The 22,927-nt window shown below is 27.8% G+C and overlaps 1 protein-coding gene across 1 annotated transcript; it reads right to left on the bottom strand.

The window, feature by feature from the left end:
- Positions 1–3,274: 3,274 nt before the first annotated feature.
- On the bottom strand, positions 3,275–18,936 carry LOC119671132 (opsin, ultraviolet-sensitive-like). Its single transcript, XM_038081658.1, has 4 exons — positions 18,572–18,936; positions 6,628–6,813; positions 5,621–5,751; positions 3,275–4,196 (listed from the first exon to the last, which is right to left on the bottom strand). Exons 1-4 carry the CDS (start codon positions 18,883–18,885, stop codon positions 3,319–3,321), a joined length of 1,509 nt encoding a protein of 502 aa, XP_037937586.1. The 5' UTR covers positions 18,886–18,936; the 3' UTR covers positions 3,275–3,318.
- Positions 18,937–22,927: the final 3,991 nt, after the last annotated feature.

Here is a 22,927-nt window from a genome sequence, read left to right as displayed (position 1 = left end):
TATATCCTTTATATTTATTTATGGCTGCCAAAAATTCTATTCGGTATAAAAACGGTCTCCCAAAAACGGTAGTTTGGCTTGTTTAAATCAGCATTTCGTTTATTTGTTGTATGTTAAAAAAAAAAGTCAGATCGATAGTTTCAGAATTAATATATTATTTTTTATTAATTTCATTTTAATTATTCATAAAAATAATTATTAAAGTAATGAAAATTTTCACAACTACAAAGTTACAAATATTATAAAACTTATTTTAAGCTTCGATGGAAAATATTATATATTAAGCTAAATTCAATATATATAACAAATATTAATATGATAAACACTCAAAGCATCTAATAATTAAAATTCACAATTAAAGAGCTCATTATATATATTAATTTTTGTTTTGGTTCTTAATTACCTAAAATTTCTTAATAATATAATTAAGACGATAAAGTAAAAAACATGAATTGGATAATTAAATCAATTAAGAATTTTAAAAAACTAATACATTTATATTAACTTGTCTTATATTATTGTATTTCAAGTTACTATACAATGTAAATATTCAATAAAAACTATAGGATTTTTTAACGATTTTAAAAATTATACCACTTAACTTAGACTAATTATTATCACTAATTATATTAACAAATTATAATCGGAATAAAGTTTCTTATAAACTTAGTAAAAAATGTACATAGAATATGAATCATATAGAATGCTAAGGGATTTAAGTAAGCAATGTATCTCCACTAACAATATTTAAGCTTCATGTGTAAAAACTTTAAAATCACTAGTTGGAGATGGAATAATTTTTATATTTACCAAAATAATTTCATGTTTATGCCATAAGTAAGATTAATATGTAATATGTAGATTAAATAAATCTTACTATTGTTAATTTTCTAAAACCGATGAGTTCGCACTAATGCATATCTGAACAGTTCATCTATTGAAGTTGTACGAATAAAATCTAGCCAACTTCAAAATTTTTCTGTCATATATAAACTGTTCTGAAATTTTTTATTCCGTTTTTGGTTCGAAAGAATATCTATACAATTTAAAAACATTTTTAAAGAGTTTAGAAAGTTGCTTCACTACTAGTCTTATTTCTTCGGACTAGTCTGATTTCTTCAAACCATCTATAAAGGCATTGTAAAAGAGAAAGTCTTAATTAGTGTATAATACTCTAATTAAGTACTCAATACTCTACGTCCATTCCTAACATTTCGTGAATTTCAAACATAGAGAAATGATTTTTAATTGAAATATACAGACAATCAATCAGGTGTTTCAATTTGTTAAGTCTAAATAGACATATATTTGATCAGCGTTTCCTACCTTTTTTTTGCTATATCCGATCAAAGAACGAATGCAAATTTTTTACCTACCAGATTTGTTATTATATGCTCTTTTTCAGATGTAGTGCTATAGAATTAATTTTTTTCAAAACCAATCTGATCTGAGGATTTATTTAAAGACTTGATAACTTAACAATCTTCAATACTGTGCTCATTATATTATTTGAAGGAATATCAAAGTTATAAAAAGAAAATATTAATACTATATATATGTATACATTTTTTTAAAAATAAAAATGATAAAAATGAAGTTTCAATTAAAGAATTTTGTGGCTGAAACTCTAGGTTCTTATGATTTTTATTTTTAAAGTCGTTTGAATACCCTTTATGATTTTCTATTTTTAAGACAACTGAAAAACTGTAAGTCGTTATTTGCACAAATTAAATAATAATATACTGTAATATTGTAAAACATACCATCATCACTACGTTTACACTATGGCAATTAACTCTATAAATGTGCATCAATTATCTTTCACACCAATTCAATACAAATATTTGTTAATGAGGTTCGATAATTGTAAATGTAAAGATAGTACTATTAATTAAGTTTTAATAATTTGGTATAATTTAAACTTAAGCTGGTTTAATTTATATTCTTTAAGTAGAACAAAATTTTTTAACTAATTGATATTTCTTGATAAAAACTAATTAATGATAATTTTTATATATGAAACTATATAAGTTGCATAATTTCTTTAAAAAAGTTTTAAATGACATTACATATATCCTTTCTACCCACAATTCATTTATATTATTATCCTTATTTACTATTAAACATACACAAATTTGCTTTAAACATTTATAATAAAATATATTCTTTTAGTTTTTCAATTTATATATCTATAGCTTTAAAATTTGCACATTTTACAAAAATATATTTCATACCCTGTTTTTTAACTATTTTTTTTAAATTTATATATTAACAATGTTTTTAATAATAAATAACAGATTTTATATTCCATTTATTGATACATAGGAAGGAAAAAAATTATGTTTCTTAAGTTCAACTCATACCTGTCTTTGTATATTCTTACTAATGATGCAAGTAGGTTAGTAAAGTTTAAAAAATATCAATATTTATATGCAATATGTTTATAGTATATATATATAATAATATGTATTATTAAGTATTTTCTATGACAATAATTTGTAATTCTTACTTTGCCATTTTAATTGTACTTTAGTACAAATCCCTGAATTCAACCTGCTAAAGGATAATAATTTTTATTTCGTTTTTATTTAAATGCACTCGGAAGCTACTCATCAAGCAAAAAGGATGCTGACCAATATTAAATGCTTGTTTTCGTGAAAGTGCATTATTTCAAATAAAAATATTTTTTTCATAAATACAAAAAACTTTAATGAAAATAGTAGTTATTTCTTAAACCTAAGCCAAAACAAAAGACAGAATTACGTCAATATTTTCAAATGACAATAGAAAAACTTATAATATACTAAATATACTATTCTGTTTACTATGAAATTCCAATAATTATAACTGACGTTTTTGTAATTATTTCAAGTAAATTAAAAAATCTAGTAATGGCAAGAAAAAAGTATTTACTATATATAATAAGTCTTAATGAAAGGATAAGGATGTATTTAGTTTTACTTACTACAGAATAATTTCAGCTTTTCCCTCACGAGAAACGAATATTTTGTTTAAAAATGCTCAACAATATTTAATTTTAAGTGAAATCTTTTTTAAATGCAATAAATCTGTTAATTATTTATATTATAATATTAAATTTTATAACCTTTAATTGTGAGTACAAAAATTTTCTATTCAAAAATTTTAGTATAAAAAATTTCATCGACTAAAAACAATAAAAATTTCTCATTTCTTAGAACAAATACTTTAATTGATTTTTATTCGAAAAAAAATTATTTCAATATTTTTTCTACTCTTTTCAATTAGCCTTTCATTTGTACTTCAATCAATTGTATTTTCTTCATATACTAAAAACATTTAAAATTTACTTTGTTCTATTATGTCATTAATTTCAATTAACTCTTCCGCTACACAAGAGTCATTTTCTTCCGATACTTCGGGTACTGCCTTCAAATTATTATTTTTAAAATTTTCTGGCGGTCGACTACGTACTGATTCGATATCACATACTGTACGCAATCGACGTGACGACCTTGTAGATCTTGTCATATACGAAGAACGTGTCGTGGATGATCGTCGTAAATCCCGCGCGCCATAAAATAAACGACGAAATTCCATACGATATCGTGGATGTGTTGCTGCATATATATATGGATCAATGCATGCCGCTGTTTTACAAAACAAAGCTGGAATCATTGAACCAAGTGGTGTTATATATTCTTCCATACCAAATACACCTAACATAGCAACAATTGAATATGGCGTCCAAGCCAAAAACCACAACCCGATTATACAAACGACTATTATGGCCAGTTTCTGTTCAGTCTTATTCTTATCCTTGCTCGATTGTATGCGATTCGCTGCACAAACTACTTTTAATATATAAAAGTATGAGTAACAAATCGTTATAAGTGGTATACACCAAGCAGCTATAAAAAATACAAACATAAATATACGCGCTTTCGTATCTTTATCTAAGTAGTCGAAACTACATGTTGTTAGAAAACCTTCAGGTACATAAACAGATAAGCCAATATCCAATGCTGGCACTATCGAAAATAATAGACTATAAATCCAAATCGTTGATATGATAATATGTGCTCTTAATAAAAATTTTTTACGTATCGGATCCAATGGATATACAACTACATTGTAACGATCTATGGCAATGGCTGTTAATGTTCCAATTGAAGCGGTACCACTGAGGCCACCTATAAAGCCATAAAGACGGCAAGCTAATTTAAAAAATAAAATAAAATTTAAGATTTAAAGTATCAGTATTAATTATAAAAAAAGCTTAGAGAGTATAAAGAATAATAATATAAAATAATTTTATGTATTATAATTTTATACAAATGTTGTAAATATTAAAAGTTGGTCTAGGTACATAAATTTTAATAAAAATTATAAAATAAATAAGTAAATAATATAAAAAAAATATAAATAAATAAAATGACTTTTAATTTAAGTATATATTTTTGCAGTGTTGGTTTTTATTTCATTAAGTAATGAATTTAGTATTGATTGACTTTTTACGAGTTCTATAAATAAATTTTTTCCTCATGTATTGGATTACATTTTTATAAATCATTATTTAATTATTATTCTTCGTTATTAGTTGTTAATGAATCGAGTTTAATTTTCAGGAAGCCCCTTTTCAAGGACTAGGGAGAATTATCAAAAACTGATATCAGAAGCCAAGAAAGGAAGTGTAGTTCATCAATCAGGAATACATCATCACAAAAATTCCTTTTATATAGTATTAACCAAATCGCTGGAAGAGGGAAATATCTTATAATAAATACCTTAGGATAATACAAGCTTGAAGAATATAAATAAATTTATCCTTAAGCCTAAACATAACCTTAAGAAAAGTTTTGTAAGACACTATTCCATTAAACTGCTATTAATGATTCCGAAAAAATAATGTATTATCCAAATATATGATCCAATAGATATTTTCTATTAAGACACAAACGTTGTAAACATTCAACCCTAAACAAGGAGTTTAATTATTGGTTTTTCAACACAATTTATCAATAGGTTCTATAATTTTTGAGTAAAAAATTTCCCAACGGCATGTAGGACTGCTACCTTGGCAGATCTTTTATTCTATAAAGCAACTACAATTGAAAAGAAGACGCCCTACTTTTCGAATCACAGCCAAAATATCAACTGTTGAGAATAAATTATTATAAAATTTCTGAAATTCATATTAGAGGAACGCATTTTTAGCTTTGCCAAAGATTTAGTGGCTTTTAAACCTCTGAGTTTATTATACGGTGATAGAATGAGCCAGCAGGTCTAAGTGGATGCTTAGGATCGCCAGGATAACTTAACTTAGGATTTCGAATTTGTTAAAAATAAATTATTTAAAACTTTTTTTTGAAATCAATATAAAAGTGTTCCTTTTAAATTTTTTTTTTATTTTTTTAAATTAATAAATTTATTAATTAAAATAAATAAATTTATTTTAAATTATTAAATAGCAATTTTTTAATCAATCAATTATTCTAAAAAAATATATTAATATTTTAAAAGTATATGAATTATTTTTTAAAATTGCAATTTATTGTTTAAAAAAATTAAAAATATATAATAAACAAATAATATAAAAATAAATTAGTGAAATATTAACTAAAATAATGGTTTATATTACCTATGTCACCCAATGCTGGACCCTGTTTAAAATTATTGTATATAGCAATTGGACATTTTACTAACATTATCAAATCGCTTACAGCCAGATTGATGACCAACGTATTCGCAGGTGTCCGTAAAGATTTACAGCTGAGATAGAAAAAAAAATAATTACCTGTAGAAAATCTTTATATATATGACATAAAAAATAAATATTTATTAAATATGTAAACAAACTGCGTAAATGTAGTTTTGAATAATAAATAATTATATTTTTTGTAAATATTGCACTTAGTTATAATAATTATATTAATAGTGACAATATTCAACTGCGATTTTTCTGTTATCTGCAATTAGTTATTGTAAAAAAACAATCGAATTGTTAAGTTCAGAATATTTTTTAGGACTACCATTCAGACATATCACAAAAAATCTGATATAAGTGGTTGCCTTTAGTTTTTTAAAAAAATATTACAGCTTCTGTGATGTTAAATTTTATTATAAGTGCTTTCAGGATTATTGGGACTTAACAAAAAGCAAATCTACAGAAGTCACTTTTTTTAACATAATTTTAAAAAGTTTGCTAAATAATAATATACAGATGAAAAAAATATTTGTATAATTTATTAAGAGTATTGGAATAAATGTAATATTAAAACAGAATAACTTTTCAACAATATGAATTAAAGTAATTATATCAGACATTAAATATGTAAATAAATAAAATTTGACTGATGTTATTTTCTTATAAAATATATAGAATATTATAAGCAGTACATATACTTCTTACTAGGTTGGATATATATTAGCATTCATATTTCAATAGTTAAAGGAGATAATTAGGCTGATAGTTAAGAAAGAAAAAGGTAAAAAAAACTTTAATAATATTTACTAAAGAAATTAAATCAGATTCATTTAGAAGAAATATTTCATAAAAAATATTTTAATGAATGTAATATGAGCTTAGATGGGAAATAATCTAAATGCCATTAAAATATAAATTTCTTTAATAGAATTTTCACTTACCGAATAAACATAAAAATTACTAACGCGTTGCCAATGCAACCAACGCTTGATATGATGATGTAAATAACTGCCAATATGTAGTACGTCCTTGTGGTTGGCGGCTCAAATTGCAACCAGAACGGATTTATCTTTGCGATAAAGGAGACATCGTATACGCCACGAAAGTGCACAAGTGCGGGATATGTACTAAAATGAAAATGTTGATTAAAGCAGCACAAAAAGCAATAAATAGTTGATTTTCTTTAAAAAAATTTTCTTAGGCACATATATATAATTATATATATATAAATATATAATTTTTGCTTTCAATGCAAGAGTAAAATTTTAACATATCTTTTTTATTATATTCATATTTTTATACTACATTAAACAGAAAGATATATATTTCATATTCTTAATAAAAAACATTTGTATTATCACCTGCAAAAACTCTTACTGTAGAGACTGAAAAGTCTTGCCCATATGACACTCTCAGTCTCCTGAACTAAAGTAATTACTTAAGATTAAACTTTGGAATCATTAAACACTTAACGATATCAGTTTAATATACAATTCTTTAAGTATAAATATTGGTACAAAATAGTTAGAAACTTACAGATTTTAAATAGATAGTGGTGTAGGCAGTGGGGTTTTCTCGAAAAGACTAAATAAATTTATTACCTGAACATTGCAGTCTTTTTCAGGCGGAAGTGATCACTGTTAGGGAAACTACAGCTTCTCTGAAAGTGCATAATATAATTAAAAGGAATATATGCGTACTATCAGACAGTGAAACTACTTTAAAATCTTTAACAAGCTGGCCAGGCAGGATGCTTCAGATAATCACTCAGAACACCTAAAAAAACTGGGCATATTGTTGACATTATGCAAACATTAGTTGAATTCCACAATTCAATAAAATTGAATTGTACGAAATATATTTTTAAAGTCGTTAGGAGGCAGGATAAGATAGTGTACGCTGAAAATTTGAATGAAAGATGTGTAAAATAGTGTTTGAAATTTGAGGGTCAAGGATCAAAGAAATCTGTCTATCATAACGATCTGGCAATCATAACGATGAATTATAATACTATAATAATTATAATCAACGAATATATTAAAACATTTTTTTTCAAATTTAAAAACCATTGCATAATATATGTATTATTTTAAAAAAAATATTTTGTAATTAAAATTTTTTATATGTAGTAAATAATAATAATTATATGAAGATAAACTAACTGTTAAAATTATGATAAAGATTTTAAAAAATTAAAACTTTTACTAAAATTATCATAACAATATAAAAAACTTTTAATTTAATTTCAAAATTATCTATTTCTAATATTTTTTATCTATTTTTTCTTCAATAGCAGCTATACAGTATATAGCTATACAGGTATATATAACATTATACAGTTATAATGTTATATATATATATATAATATATATATACTATATATTATATATTATCACTATAATATATGTTTATATATATATATATATATACCTCTTTTCTTTATGATTTTGTTACAATTAAATAGCAGGCAAAATTCATACTAGGTTGCATATCCTAATATAAAAATGATGATAATTGAGTAGTTGTTGGCTGTCTGTCACAAATTGGTAATAATAAGTTAAGTGCCGCATCTTTTGCTAAATGGTTAGAATTTGAATAACAGCATTAGTTGCTTCTTATCTTTTTTTCCAACAAATTTGTTAAAATTTGGATAATGCTTGCTTTTACAACACTACAAACTGCAATTACTGTAATGAAAGCAAATATTTTCTTTGTCTTTTTTTGTTGTTTTGATTGATCGTACGGAATGATTGCAGAATCATAAAAAATGGAACGAAGCAATCATTAATGGAAAGCCAAAAAAAAGCATTGACAGTTCACTTTGTAAACGCTTCGGCATGTGCTGAGTCGTTTAAGTTGTGCGAAAATAATTTTGCTCAGTAAAAAGTTTAATATTTTATGTTAAATAAATTTGTAATTATAATTATAGGTGTATAAAATAAAAGTTTTTACAATATTTTTATGTGATATCTTGTAATATTTTGATATTTAATAACTGAATTTAATTATGCTGCAGTTGCAAATACAAACGTATTAAATGTATTCAAACATTACACTCGATATATTAACAATATAATTTTAATGGTAAAATTAATTTAAAAAAAATATGAAGTAAGTTTGAAATTATTATCTAATTTATTAAACTTAAAATTAAAAATGATATTTTAAGCATTTCATTTATTTATTTATTTTTCTTTTGCATCATTCATTGAAACGATTTGGTAATGAATTTTTTTTTCAATTAATAATTTATTTGTTATTAGTTTTTGTTAAGCTGTCTTATTTTTTGATATATCATTTTTTATTCGTAGTGTTTCGTTTTATGGGAATTTCTAGACTGTTTGAGATGGACTCGGGAAATGAAATTGGTAAGTTTTTGTTGTGATTTAAATGCATTTAAATGTTAAAAACATTAAATTAAAAATACTGATATAATAATAATGGTAATGCTTAAAATACTCAAAAACTCACTGCATAAATATTATTATTGTAAACTTCCAATTAAATAAAATATATAGTGTTAAGCTAAAATAAAAAGCTATATAATTTTAATTTAATTGGGAAGTAAGAGAAGGTAACGAAAATTTTGAAATTGGGTCCGCTAGTGTTTGTTTTATAAAGCGGTACAGTTCATAAATAATTTTTATAGAGACATTTTAATAAAGTCGATAGATAATTAATTTAATTTAATTAATTTAAGTTTCTTAATTTTAATTAATTTAATTTAAATTTCTTAAAACGTTATATCACAAATAAACTTTTCTTGTAAGAACATCAATTTTTACTATTTTTTACTGTGCACCTATCTCATAAACTGAAAGACGAACTTTTGTTAAAACAGACCAAAAGGTCTTAAGCACAAGTATGTTTTATAGATTACATTAGGATATACATTTCTTAAAAACCTATAGTACTCCGAATACCAGTTATGTTTGCCACATAATTGAACATAAATGAATAAATAAATAATTGAACATAATGGAACATAAAATATATGATTGGTATATATAGTAATCCTATTATCGTTACATTTTACCAAAGAGATTAACAATTCATAAAATACGTTTAAAGAAATAGTGCAAATTTTTTAATTAAAGTTTTGTAATTTTATGGATGCAAAATAAAAATCCAAAAAGTTCTGATCTGAAGATTATTTTAATAATTTTTACCGCTTTTACTAACACAATCCGTTGCCTGTGTTTAGACTAACGAAGAATTTATATCCAAAAGCTTGTTCTCTGTCCCTCTACTTGATCATCCATTATTGATACATCTTCTTTCTCCCACTGCTGCATTTTTTTGCTGGACCATCGTGTTCTATAATCATGACATCAACAAGTCAGTGAATCCGTTAAATGTTTACACTTTTAACAATGCCAATATCGTGATAAAGGTAATACAGATTGAGATTTGTACGGATCCGATTGTCACTTGTAGAAGACATTTATAAGAACTTTTCTCTCAAACGTTGTCGATATTTCCTCTATGTTTTCTTGATTTTTTTTAGTTAATTCGGAGAGTATGCTTTGGCAGAATGGTGCTTAAATTACTCCCTCCATCTTAAATATAAGGAAAGCGATCCGGCAATATGTGCCAACAATCTTAATTTCGGGCAATGGTTTGTGTTAGAGTAATGATGACATTAAGAAATCAAAAAAATAAGTAAAATGATCTTTAAATCAAATTGTTTTAATTAGATATCTGATTTAGTAATATAATATGACATAACTGATGCTTCAGGTACACCACAATGAGGTAGCATGTTTTTTAAGTAAATTAAACATGTTCACATTTTTAATTTCTGTTATGCTGTAGCTTGTTATATTTTAAAATGTCTTTCGAAAATGTATAAAAACATCTGAACCAAAATATAATTTGATTTATTAATATGAAATCATAAATTTTGAAATCAACTCATGCCATTGACCAATCGTTTATTGTTCAAAACTATTGTTTTACTTGAATCAATAATTTTTGTGGTCCACCATGAAATTTTTTTATATCATAAATCAAATTTTCAACAATAAAATATTGTAAGGTAACACGATTAAAGTTTTAGTATTCTAATTCAATAGTATAAATTTCAGACGGTCCCAAACATGTGTTAACTATTACCCCTCGTCAATAAACGGTGCTGGTTTATTCAGAGTTTTATTGGTACTGAGTAAGTAGGGTTTAAGGCTTTGCCAGTGAGCTCTCATGAATTAGTTATGTAGAAAAATTAAATGTGTAAATATATGTATAATGTAAAATGTTAATTTCATTTTGTGTTTAAGTGGGAGATATTATAAAATCTTTTCATATCCCGCATGTGGAAAAATTTAATAAGGGTTAGTAAATTTTTCAAAGGATATAATAAGCGAATTAATTCACGTCACTTTAAGTACCATATGTTTAATTGCTTTTGGTACATAAGTTGTGTTACTGTTAACGCTTATTTTTATACCGCAGCGGTTTTATGTATAGGTACTTAAAAAATAATTGGCTTAAATTAAAACGACTAGTATTTATACTAAAAAACATTTTTTACTTTCTTTTTAAATATATTTATAAATATATAGTATTTCATTTGTACGCAAAAATACTAAACATAATTTTAGAAGAAAGTTTTTATGTGCTTGTTTTTTATTCAATATTTTTATTAACTATTAACTATTTTGTTGTATTATTTTAGTCAATTTTTCGATGTTAAGTTAAAATTTATTAACAAGTTGAGAAAGTTTTTCTATAACAATTTGTATGTATTTAAAATGATAAATAGTGGATGTATGCGAATATCAACAAATCAAAAAAGTTGATGTATATCTCAATACTAACATATTTGCGATATTCCGAATAAAAAACTTAATAATATAAATAATGTAGTAACTAATTAGTTCTGTTAGAATATTCTGCTAGATTACTAAAAGGCCTTTCTCCATTTATTTTAATACTTGACAAATACTTGGGAATATTTGCATTAGAATAGAAGCTTAGATAGACAGACTAACATAGAAACGCACCTTGCTAGATTAAATCATCTTCAATATGTTTGTGAAACGTAAAACATAGAGGCGTAGATTAGATATCCCTAAGAGGACATTTTAAATTTATTGAAGATATATTGGTTAAGAGTAGATAGGCAAATTGTTGAGAAAAATTTTGGTAACTGTTGTAAAGTGGGATAAAATATAGGGGATATCATAAAGAAGTAATGAACATTTTGAAACTGCTCGTACTGGTTATCTTCTATAAGATTGATTTGCAGAAGAAAACTGCAACAATTAGACTGGCAGTAATGTTGTTGAGTAGTTATCTAGTGTCTGCTATGCTAAACAAGACATACAAATGTTGGATCAGGCTTATGGCGATACTATGCTACAAACCACGCATTTATGAATAGTATAAAGGATTTTAAGAATATTCAGAATACGTTGATGGCAAAGCGCGATCTAAAAGTCGAAAGACGTCTACCAATGAGAAAAGAGTTGAAAAATTTAAACTCCACTGAATTAATGAAAACGTTATATGGACTCTGCAAAGTGATTTTCAAGTATGTTTTAAACCTGAACAGAGTTGGAAGAAAATGTGTTCTGAAAATTTCTTTCTTATCCAGCAGTTAATACTGAAAGACATAATCATTGTATCGTAGTTCATTATCAAAGTTTCACCTGTAAACTCAAACGTTGGAACTACACTAATTTATCTGTATTAAAAGTAAAAGACCTTAAGGAAAATATTGAATCTATTTAAAGTTTTATATTAAAGAAAATACGCTGGTCTGAGAGAATTTCCAATGAGGAGTATAAGTTCTATTCTTCAGCAGGACTTGAGAAGGCAGTAGACAAGTACAATATTCTTCAGACATTGAATACTCCGATTATTTTTCTCTTTCTCAAACTCAAAAAACCACTCAAAGTGTAAAACTTTTACAATAATAGATAAGATAAAAAGGAAATCCTACACTGTTCCTACACTGTTTTTCGAACTGAAAACTCCGATACCATAACTGCAAAATATCGTTGATTCTGAGAAATATGAATTAAATATGGAAAACTTGAAAACTCTAAATTTTTTGATCACATACTAGAAATTTATTATATATGTAGTAATTCAAATTGGGAATAAATATACGTTATTTTGTCTTACATTTGAAAACTACATACGTTTTTAACTGTAAAGAGTTGAGGATTTTTTTTACGTTTAATTAAAAAAAGTTAGTACATATTTAAAATAAATTTTGGTTTTCAATATAATTTATTATTTTAACAAAGTCTATGTCGAAAAACTCAATTTCTTTGCTTTAGTAGTCGATTGTATATATATAAGTTGAGTTTAAGGGGAATCTATTTTAATTTTTTTTAAGAACATAAAGATTTGAATAAAATTTTCAGTCTCTATCTCTCAAACCTTCTAAAAAGTAAATTATTTTACATAAAATTGTTATTTAAACAACAATGCAATAAATAAATTTACATTAACAAAACAAATTAAAAATCATAAAAATTATTAAATAAATCAGTAATTAAATATTAATAAGTATTTTAAAAATTAATAAAAATAGTGTTAGAAATAAGATTTTATGACTAGACTATATATGAGCATAAGAAATTTCTTTATAAGAGTACTTAATTTTAAATTTTAAATAATCAATTTATTTATTTTTATTTTTTAATTTTAGTATTTTATTTTATTTATTTATCGACAAAGACTTCACGTATATATTTCAAATAAATCTTTCTTATATCGTTCTTAGAATGTTAGGTTAAATTGTTGTTAATTGCGATAACAATATTTTTTTATTTAAAAATAAAAAAGCTTCAGTCGAAGCTATGTTAGAGTCGAAGCTATGTTAATAGGCCGATCAATTACCGAAAGCGCGCGCAAAAAGTGTTCACTCCGTAACTTTTGTCTTTTTTGATTAGAAATAGTTAAATTTAAATTTCAAAGTTATGATAATTTGAACAATAGACCTTAAATGAAGGAATCTGTGAAAAAACAGTGCCAGTGGACGGTGTTAATCAGTTTTTCTGTAATATAAAAAATTTTTTGTTAATCAAATTAAATTTTAAGTTTGCAAAGAAATAACAAAGCCAACACAAAATAAATCAAAATTAAGTTTTGCTCAAACAGCTGATAGAGACAGCATATGATCGAAAGTAAGAAATTATATTTGTAGTGTTGCCACAGTGTAACTTTCAAGAATTAAATTTAAATACATAATCAAATATTACATATTTATTTTTTTTCAATTATTTTACTAAAAGTAAAATAAAACAAACTTATATAAAAATAAATAAAAATAAATAAATAAAAATAAATAAATTTACTTATTTATAAATTTAAATTTTTAAATAATTAAAATAAAATTAAATAAACTTACTGTAAAAATATTGTAAATTTATTGTATGAGCGATTACGAAAAAGTTGTACGCCGGCACTCTCTAATTAGTGAAAATGGCCTAAATGGCTATATAACACTAAAAACTGATGACTCTAAAATAATAAATAATTCCCCAAACAAACTTTTAGAAAATTCAAAAATCGAATCAAGCATAACAAAAATAGCTAGTGAAATCGCCATCGCTAACAAAATTAAATTAATAAATAATAAAAACGATAATATAAAACTTAGTTCCCCAAATCAGCACGAAACAATACTATCCAATACACGCAAAGAAACTAATATGAACACGCGGCAGGCGTCAAGCAATGCGACTTCGGGTCATCTAAAAGAGAAAAAGGCTAAATCAGTTCAGGTGAAAAATATACAACAACAAATTCAACTACTTCAACAACAGCTTCAAAAATTGTATAATGAAGAAAAAAATAACCTCCTCCAAAATAAAGGATCGAATCAAGCTGCAACCACCAGAAACGAAAACTCTGTTAACGACACTTGGACAGTAGTTAATAACCGTAAACGTCAACGCGATAGTCCAAGTAAAAATCATCAAGTAAGCCAAAAACAAACCAAGCTAGACTCATACTGGCTAAATGAACCCGTCAAACCAAACCGATACGCAGATCTCCAGGAAGATGACTCTGAAGAAACTGAAGAATCGTTAAAAAATAATGATACGGATCCAAAATTAATGAAACCTCCACCTATATTTATTGATAAGGTACATTGTATCAAGCCTCTAATAGATGTGTTAAATGAACATGCGGCAAATCAATTCGACTTAAAAGTGCTAAATCCAAGTCAAGTAAGAGTTCAACCTTCTACATCTGACTCTTACGTAAGCATTGTAAAGCAGTTGGAGTTAAAAAACACTGAATTCTACACTTACAAACCAAAAACAGAGAGAAGCTTTAGGGTTATATTGAAAAATTTGCATCATTCAACCGATATTGATGAAATCAAAAATGCACTTCTGGAGCATGAACATACGGCTGTAAACGTTTGGAACATTAAACGTAGAGGGTCAGGTGAACCTCTCCCCATGTTTATTATTGAACTTGCACCAAACCTAAATAATAAGGATATTTATTTGGTTAAGAAACTCTTGTATACTACAGTTACATTTGAACCACCTCACCCGAAAGGGGAAATCCCTCAATGTGCAAACTGCCAACAGTATGGGCACACAAAAGGATACTGTCACCGTAAACCTAAATGCATCAAGTGCGCTGGAAATCATGCTTCTGTAAATTGCGAAAGGAAAAGCAGATCCAATGATGTTAAATGTGTTTTATGTGAAGGAAATCATCCGGCCAACTACAAAGGATGTCAAATATACAAAAACCTGCAAAAAAAAATGTATCCCCAACTAAGACCTAGGGCGCCGGAAGTACAAATTCAAGAAAATCCTCTTCCTTCGCTAAACAAAAAACACATCACGACTTCTCATTCACCTGAAACATTCGCACAAATAGTGAAGTCAAACACCAGTAGCGAAACAGAGGAGAAGCTTTCACCAATTCCAAATAATTTTGTGGAAGAATTCCGTGAGATGACATCACTGTTGAAGCAAATGATGCAACAAATCGTAGTAATGACAAATTTACTGATCAACTTGACGACTAAACAAAATTCTTGATTTCGTAGTAGTCATATGGAACGCTAATGGTCTATCAAAACATGCTATCGAAATAAAAGCATTTTTAAAATTAAACCAGGTCGACATAATGCTAGTATCAGAAACCCATTTCACGACGCGTAGTTTCTTTAAAATTCCGAACTACGAACTTTATCACACAATGCATCCCAGTGGTAAAGGAAATGGTGGCTCTGCGGTCCTCATAAGGAACTCGATAAAACATTATGAAGCAAAACCATATTGCAAGAATGAAATCCAGGCAACAAACATTGTAGTACAAACTAAAGAAGGCGACATGACTTTCTCATCACTCTACAGCCCACCGCGCCACAGTATCACGAAAGATATGTACATATCATTTTTTCAGCTGCTTGGACCTAGGTTCTTAGTAGGCGGAGATTTTAATGCTAAACACTTAAAATGGGGTTCCCGCCTAATATCTCCAAAAGGACGTCAACTCTTCGAAGCAATAAATGTACTCAACCTCCACACAATCTCAACAGGTGAACCCACATATTGGCCAACAGATAGAAGAAAAATACCTGACTTAATTGATTTTGCGGTATCAAAGGGGGTACGTATTGAAACAACTACCTGTAAGTCCAATTTCGACTTGTCATCTGACCACTCGCCAATAATAATCACTCTCAATGACTGCTGTGAAATTATGGAAAAATGTATTCTTCATAATAAAAACACTGACTGGAATAGTTACCGTCAACTAATTTCAATTGGTCTAAATACCGAAGTCAGGTTAAAAACTGAATCCGACGTAACTGAAGCAGTAGAGCATTTCAACTCTTGTGTCCAAATGTCTGCATGGGAATCAACTCCACCAATTTCTAAAAGTGTTAAGCAAGATTATCCATTTAACATTAGATACCTGATTAAAGAAAAGCGTAGGATGAGAAAACATTGGCAACAGTCGAGATTCCCTGCGGATAAAACTCGCTTAAACAAACTGTGTAAACTCGTTAAAGCCCTTCTTTTAAAGTATAACAATAATCGCACGTCGCTATACCTTCAAAACATAAGTGCTTCATGTGATACAAAATATTCCCTTTGGAAAGCCATAAAAAAGAACAACAGACCGATTGTCTATCAACCACCTATACGCAAAATCGACAACTCATGGGCAAAAAGCGATATTGAAAAAGCAGAAACATTTGCGTTACATTTGGACCAGGTCTTTAAATCAAATGATAACCAAAATATGCCTAATGTCATGAATCAAAGGATTAATTTTCTACAAGAGCCTTATCAATTGGAACTTCCAATTAAAAGATATACTATTAATGAAGTTAGAGATGTAATAACAAAGTTAAAAGTAAAAAAAGCTCCAGGATACGATTTAATCACAGGCATGGCCTTGCAGCAGCTCCCACCAAAAGGATTTGTATTTCTCACTCATCTATTTAACGCTGTGATAATAAGGGGATTTATTCCGCCACAGTGGAAGATAGCGCAAATCTCCATGATACCGAAACCAGGGAAAAGCCCAGAAGACGTCAAATCATATCGGCCAATAAGTCTACTTCCGATCCTGTCAAAAGTTATGGAAATCCTGTTTCTAAAGCGCCTTACTCCGTTTATCCAACAAAACAGACTCATACCTGACCATCAATTCGGCTTTCGCCAAAATCATAGCACAATAGAACAAATTCACAGACTTGTCAGACATATCCATAGTGCGATAGATGGTAAAAAATATTGCACTGCGGCATTTATAGATATTTCACAAGCGTTTGATCGAGTATGGCATGAGGGCCTCCTGTTCAAACTAAAACTGTATCTACCTCTAAATTTTTTCATATTTATAAAATCATACCTCTCGGCTAGGCACTTTTTCGTTAAGCATGGAAACGAAACTACAGTACTTCATGATATAGAAGCAGGAGTACCTCAAGGTAGCATAATGGGACCAATGCTTTATCTTTTATTTACTGCGGATCTTCCCCTTACCGATAAGAGTGTTATCGGTACATTTGCAGACGACACAGCTATTTTATCAGTTGACAGTGACCCAATCCGTGCTTCCACCAAACTTCAAACCTGCCTTGATAATGTTGCTCTCTGGATGATAAACTGGCGTATTAAACCGAATGAATCAAAATCTGTCCAGGTAACATTCACTACAAAACGTTCTACGTGCCCGCCGGTCTTAATAAACAATACTCAATTACCACAAGCTTTAGAAACAAAATACTTGGGCATACATCTGGATAGTAAGCTAACCTGGAAATCGCACATATTCAAAAAGCGTAAAGCCTTGGGTCTTAAATTACGAAACTTATTTTGGTTCCTCAGCCGAAATTCCAAACTGTCACTCGACAATAAGCTGCTTATATACAAATCTGTACTTAAACCTATATGGAGTTATGGGACCCAATTATGGGGTACTGCAGCAGACTCAAACCTGGCAATTATACAGCGCTTCCAATCTAAAACACTACGAATGATCACAAACGCACCTTGGTATATAACGAATGAACAGCTACATAAACAATTACATGTTCGAACAATCAAGGATTTTAAAGAATTACGCTCAACGCTTATATATGCACCCAAACCCTCTGGTTACTCAACTGATGTCCCCTTCCAATACCTTTACAAGGCTGAGAAGAAAAACATCGCGAGACATTTTAAATATGTATATGTAGACAATACACTTTTATTTTAAATATATATGGATATGTCACTGGGCATAGTCCATACGTGCCTTTCTTTTTATATCGTAATAACCATTATTACGATTTAAATTTATATATATTACTTATTGTCATTCATTCCTGACAGATTGTAATAAATAAATGGATTTCAAAAAAAAAAATTTAAAAATTTTAATACTTTAATTAATGATTACCTTAATGTTTGATTTGTCGGTGAATCTATTTCCAACAATTCTTCTGTGCAGTTCGTCGTCGTTGATTGATTTAAAGTCCCAGTTGCACTCGATGCCATCGTCATTAAATCTAAATTGCTTGAAAATGTTGGCAAGGGAGTTGTCATTGCCAACGAAACGGTGGATGCCATCGTTGTTGCCCAAGTGATGAAAGCACTTGTGCTGGTATATTTCCAATAAAAGTTGCTGCTCTTACTGCTACTGTGGCTAGTAGATTTCCTAATTGATAAGTTATTTCCATTACATTTTTTGTTGCTATTGCTGTTGTCATGCATTGTTCCCGATTCAATATTAAAGCCTTCATATACATTGACCGCTTTTATTTATTGAGTACCAGAAATCTGTTGTATAAAAACAGCTTTATGAATTCCTTTAATAAATTTTGTTTTCAAAAATTTATTTAAATAATTTTTGTTTCCTTTGAACAAAAAAATAAATTAATTTGCAAGTTTGAGATGCTTGACTTTGTGACTGGAGTAAACACGATTTAGTTAATACTTTCTGCAGTTGTAAGGATCTCTCGTTATGGAAAAATTGTTTTTGAAAACAATTTTTTATGTATTGTTGCGTTAGTTGCTGGTTTCAATTATTTTCCATTTGAATTCTAATGTCAAGAGTTCAAAATAATACTTTTGTAGTGCAAATTAGAATTTTCAAGGTATGAATGTAAATTCATTATAAAAGTTAAGTTAAATAGTTATTTTCAATTTAATTGAGATGAAAAATTTGTTGTGTTTTGTTCGTGTTATTTCATTTTAAAATATCCACAGCCATTGACCCTGTGATAGAAAGAAAATAAAAATATATGTAATTATATTCATTAACAAAATTGATCAAATACACTACTATTAATAATAATCAAAACAAAAACTAATTTTTTTTTACTTTATTTAATTATATACTTCATAAAAGTATACTTATGGCATTTTCGATTGGTAAATCTGAATTAAATATAGATTTACTCCAGGTCTTTCAAAATTTTGTTGCCTCATAGTTTTAAGTTTTAGAGTAATCTAAAGTCTTTGTAGTTGTGTTATTAAATATTTATATTTTCATAAATACATATGCCGAATCACATTTTACCTGTCAAATCATATAAAACAGCTGTTAGTTTTAGGTTAATATTGTTACTCTGGAGAAATATCTAGAGTGTTATAACTTAATCTCTAGTGTTATACATTAATCTCGATTGTCATACAGATTTAACAATCGAAAATGAAAATTGCACTTAAAGTGAATCACGATTAAAAGAATTAACCCAGATTTACTAATTAAAAACGCCATTAATAATATTTATGAATTATTTATTTATAATAAGTTGTGTTAATATTTACCCCTGAGGAAGAAGTCAAACTTCGAAACATCGGTAATATTTATATAGCAAACTATATAATAATAAAAACTAATTTATTATTTGATTTATTATTCACTTAGTAAATGTAAATTTAAAAAGCGAAAATTTACTTTGCAAATAGCTTGGACTAGCTATAGAACCTTAAGCCTGGTAGAGAGCCTCAACGGAGATCTTCCAAAAACAATTTCCTTTATCAATCGCTTAGTTTGGATTTAAAACTGAAAATCTTTTGGCCGATTGTGTGATATTGTTTATGTGCTAATTAAATAGAAGAGAAAGCTCTTTGCGATTTAAACCAATCAACTCAATATTATAGTTTTAAAAAGAATGATCTTCGTGTAAACTATTTTAGTGGAACAAAAGGATGCGCATTAATACATAATTTTTATATCAAAATCTATGAGTATCTCAAACATACATATATTTGGTTAAATTCTTTTAAATAAATATTTTTTGTGGCTTATGTGGGTCAAAAATATTTCTAATATATAAATACATTTTTGTTATATTTACTGTGAACAGTTTTATGGAAAATAAACCTAAAAGTTAGAACTTTTCATTATACTTCAGAATTTGTTCAAATAACCATAGACCTATTGTGTGCAAATTAAAATGCCAACTGACTTTGTTATTCAGTAAATTTAGGACAAGTAATTTTTTCACGTTACCAATTTACTTCGTTTGAGTTTTCACCCTAATTGAGATGCAGCACCTGAAGTTTAATTAAAAGTCCAGTCTCACGTTCTGTTGTTACTGCAACTGAATACTTGGTTCAAACAGAAAAGGATTGTTGTTCTAAAAAATATACAACAATTTTCAATACAAAGCTAGAATCGTATGAATTCGTAACCACGTAGTTTCAAAGTGTTTAAGCAATGCAAAAGTTAACTAAGCTTCATTAATAGGGGTTTCATTACATCAATATTACATCAATCTTGTTAAATTACGAAAAAGATTATTATAAGAATTTTAAAAATACTATAATCCTTAAGAATGTTGTATGTTAATAATAATTGATTGAAGGAATGGACCAAATAATGGTCTTAAATTATAAGGTTCATAAATTGCTTTGCCTGATATATAGAAAATTCTGACTAATTATTGAATAAATGTCCATATTATTAATTTAATAACTTATGTACGACTTCTATTAAATTTATCTGAAAATTTATAAGAGCTTTCGTAAATTAGTAGGTGCGTTTTTTACATAATCAGGAAATGATGGTAAACATAATCTTCTATCTGATCATCCATCGAAATTGTAAAGAAAATGTGCTTAAGCTATGATATCATTAAAATGTGTTATCTATTCCAAATATTGCTGCTTTAAGTGAAACTTCCAATTTTATCAATAGTAGTAAGCACAGCATGAAGCGTTATCTTACGATACATTACAAAGTCTTTATCATTATTAGATTCATCTTATATAAGAACTATAGCCGGCTAATGATGTAATGCGTAGAGTGCACTTTGATTGGGTGCCACAACAATACCGTTTGGCTGACGATTTTTCCACTTCGAATTTTCTTCAGCGATGAGACTCATTCATCGTATAGTGGACATGTCAACAATAAAACTGTTACATCTAGGGCAATAAATGATCGAAAGACTATTGCATTTATAAAAAATCAATCCATAATGTGACATTTGATCAGAAGGCACGATAGACCTTACCGTTTTGAAAATGACGAAAGGGTGACACAAATCGTCAATTCTGATTGCTACCATTACATATTACGGTATTTTTTTATTTTGGTATGGAAATTGGAAAATTAAAGATATGTATTTGAAAGAATTTTAATTTGTAGTTTCAAAAGTTCCTATTCTTGTAATTTTACCTTTTCTGATATAAATCAAGCACAAATGATTATAAGATTTTGCACCTATTGGACTTACTTTTATGAAGTTACATGATAGATCATATGTTAGGGAATAAATCACTACACCCTTTGACTTTTTAAGTCATCTGCATAAATATCTTTCAATTCATGATCGAAGTTTTTTGTTGTATCCGGTGTTTTTTAGTTATATTAAAATTTGTACAGTTATTTTTTCTGAAAATGAAGCTGTTATCAAATTAATTTCGCAATAAATCTTTTGCTAAACGCGCTATATGGCAAGTTGCATCGTCTGACGTCTTGTTGGAGCCAAATGTCGTTGATGTTAATTAGTGGTAACAAAAATTCTACCAGCATGGCTCGATAGCGCTCGTAATTTACCGTAACGGTAGCTCTTTTCTCATTTCGAAAGAAATAAGGACCGGTGATGCCGCCAGCGAGTAAAGCGAACCAAACAGTAAATTTTAACTTGTGTAGTCACAATGTCCATATTTATTAGATTTTCGCTATTATGCATCATTTCAACTTCTCTGTACTTTTCAAATGGTTTAATTCATCAAAACTTATATAATGGATTAATATGCTGCAAAGAGGGGACTAAAACCCCCCCTCTTCAGAGAGGCTTATTTTCTCACGGAACTGTTTTCGCATTACTTCCAGAAGGGTCTCATTTATGTTAGCATTTCAAGCCATGCTCTTGTGATTTTCAATCTGCGTCCAGACCTCCCCTTTTTGCCGCAATTTTCTTGGTGTCTGCACTTTTTGTTAACCTAGTTTCTGGTTCAAGCCTATTTTTAAGAGTTTAAAGTCATTATAACCAGATTGATGAAAAAAAAAGCTATGAAATATGTATGATTGACTTTAGTTGAAACATATATGAGAAAATAAGAATTATTTAGTAAAAGATTTTGTGTTTATTGACAGAATACTCAAATCGGAGGTATCTAGATTAATATCTGTCCTTAAAGGGCATTGGACCTATGATCCTCAAATAAAAGACACCAGAACACCTGATGTGAAAATGTCCAGGTTTGGTCAGAACTAGGCTTACATTTCCGGGGGCCCCCTTCTTTAACACTCTCGGCGATATCTATAGCATTAGTATTGGCCAGATTCTTGCCTTTA

The sequence above is a fragment of the Teleopsis dalmanni genome, chromosome 1 (genome assembly GCF_002237135.1).
Source record: "Teleopsis dalmanni isolate 2A chromosome 1, ASM223713v2, whole genome shotgun sequence".
NCBI classification, from domain to species: Eukaryota; Metazoa; Arthropoda; class Insecta; order Diptera; family Diopsidae; genus Teleopsis; species Teleopsis dalmanni.
Note: the sequence above shows the minus strand (reverse complement) of the source record. Positions and strands in the feature narration are given on the sequence as shown.

Coding starts and splice junctions, on each gene's coding strand:
- LOC119671132 (XM_038081658.1), bottom strand. CDS start 18,885: ATGCATGACAACAGCAATAGCAACAAAAAATGTAATGGAAATAACTTA. Junction 6,814..18,571: donor CCGACAAATCAAACATTAAG/GTAATCATTAAT, acceptor TTTTCATTTTAG/TACATATCCCGCACTTGTGC. Junction 5,752..6,627: donor GTAATTTTTATGTTTATTCG/GTAAGTGAAAAT, acceptor TTTCTATCTCAG/CTGTAAATCTTTACGGACAC.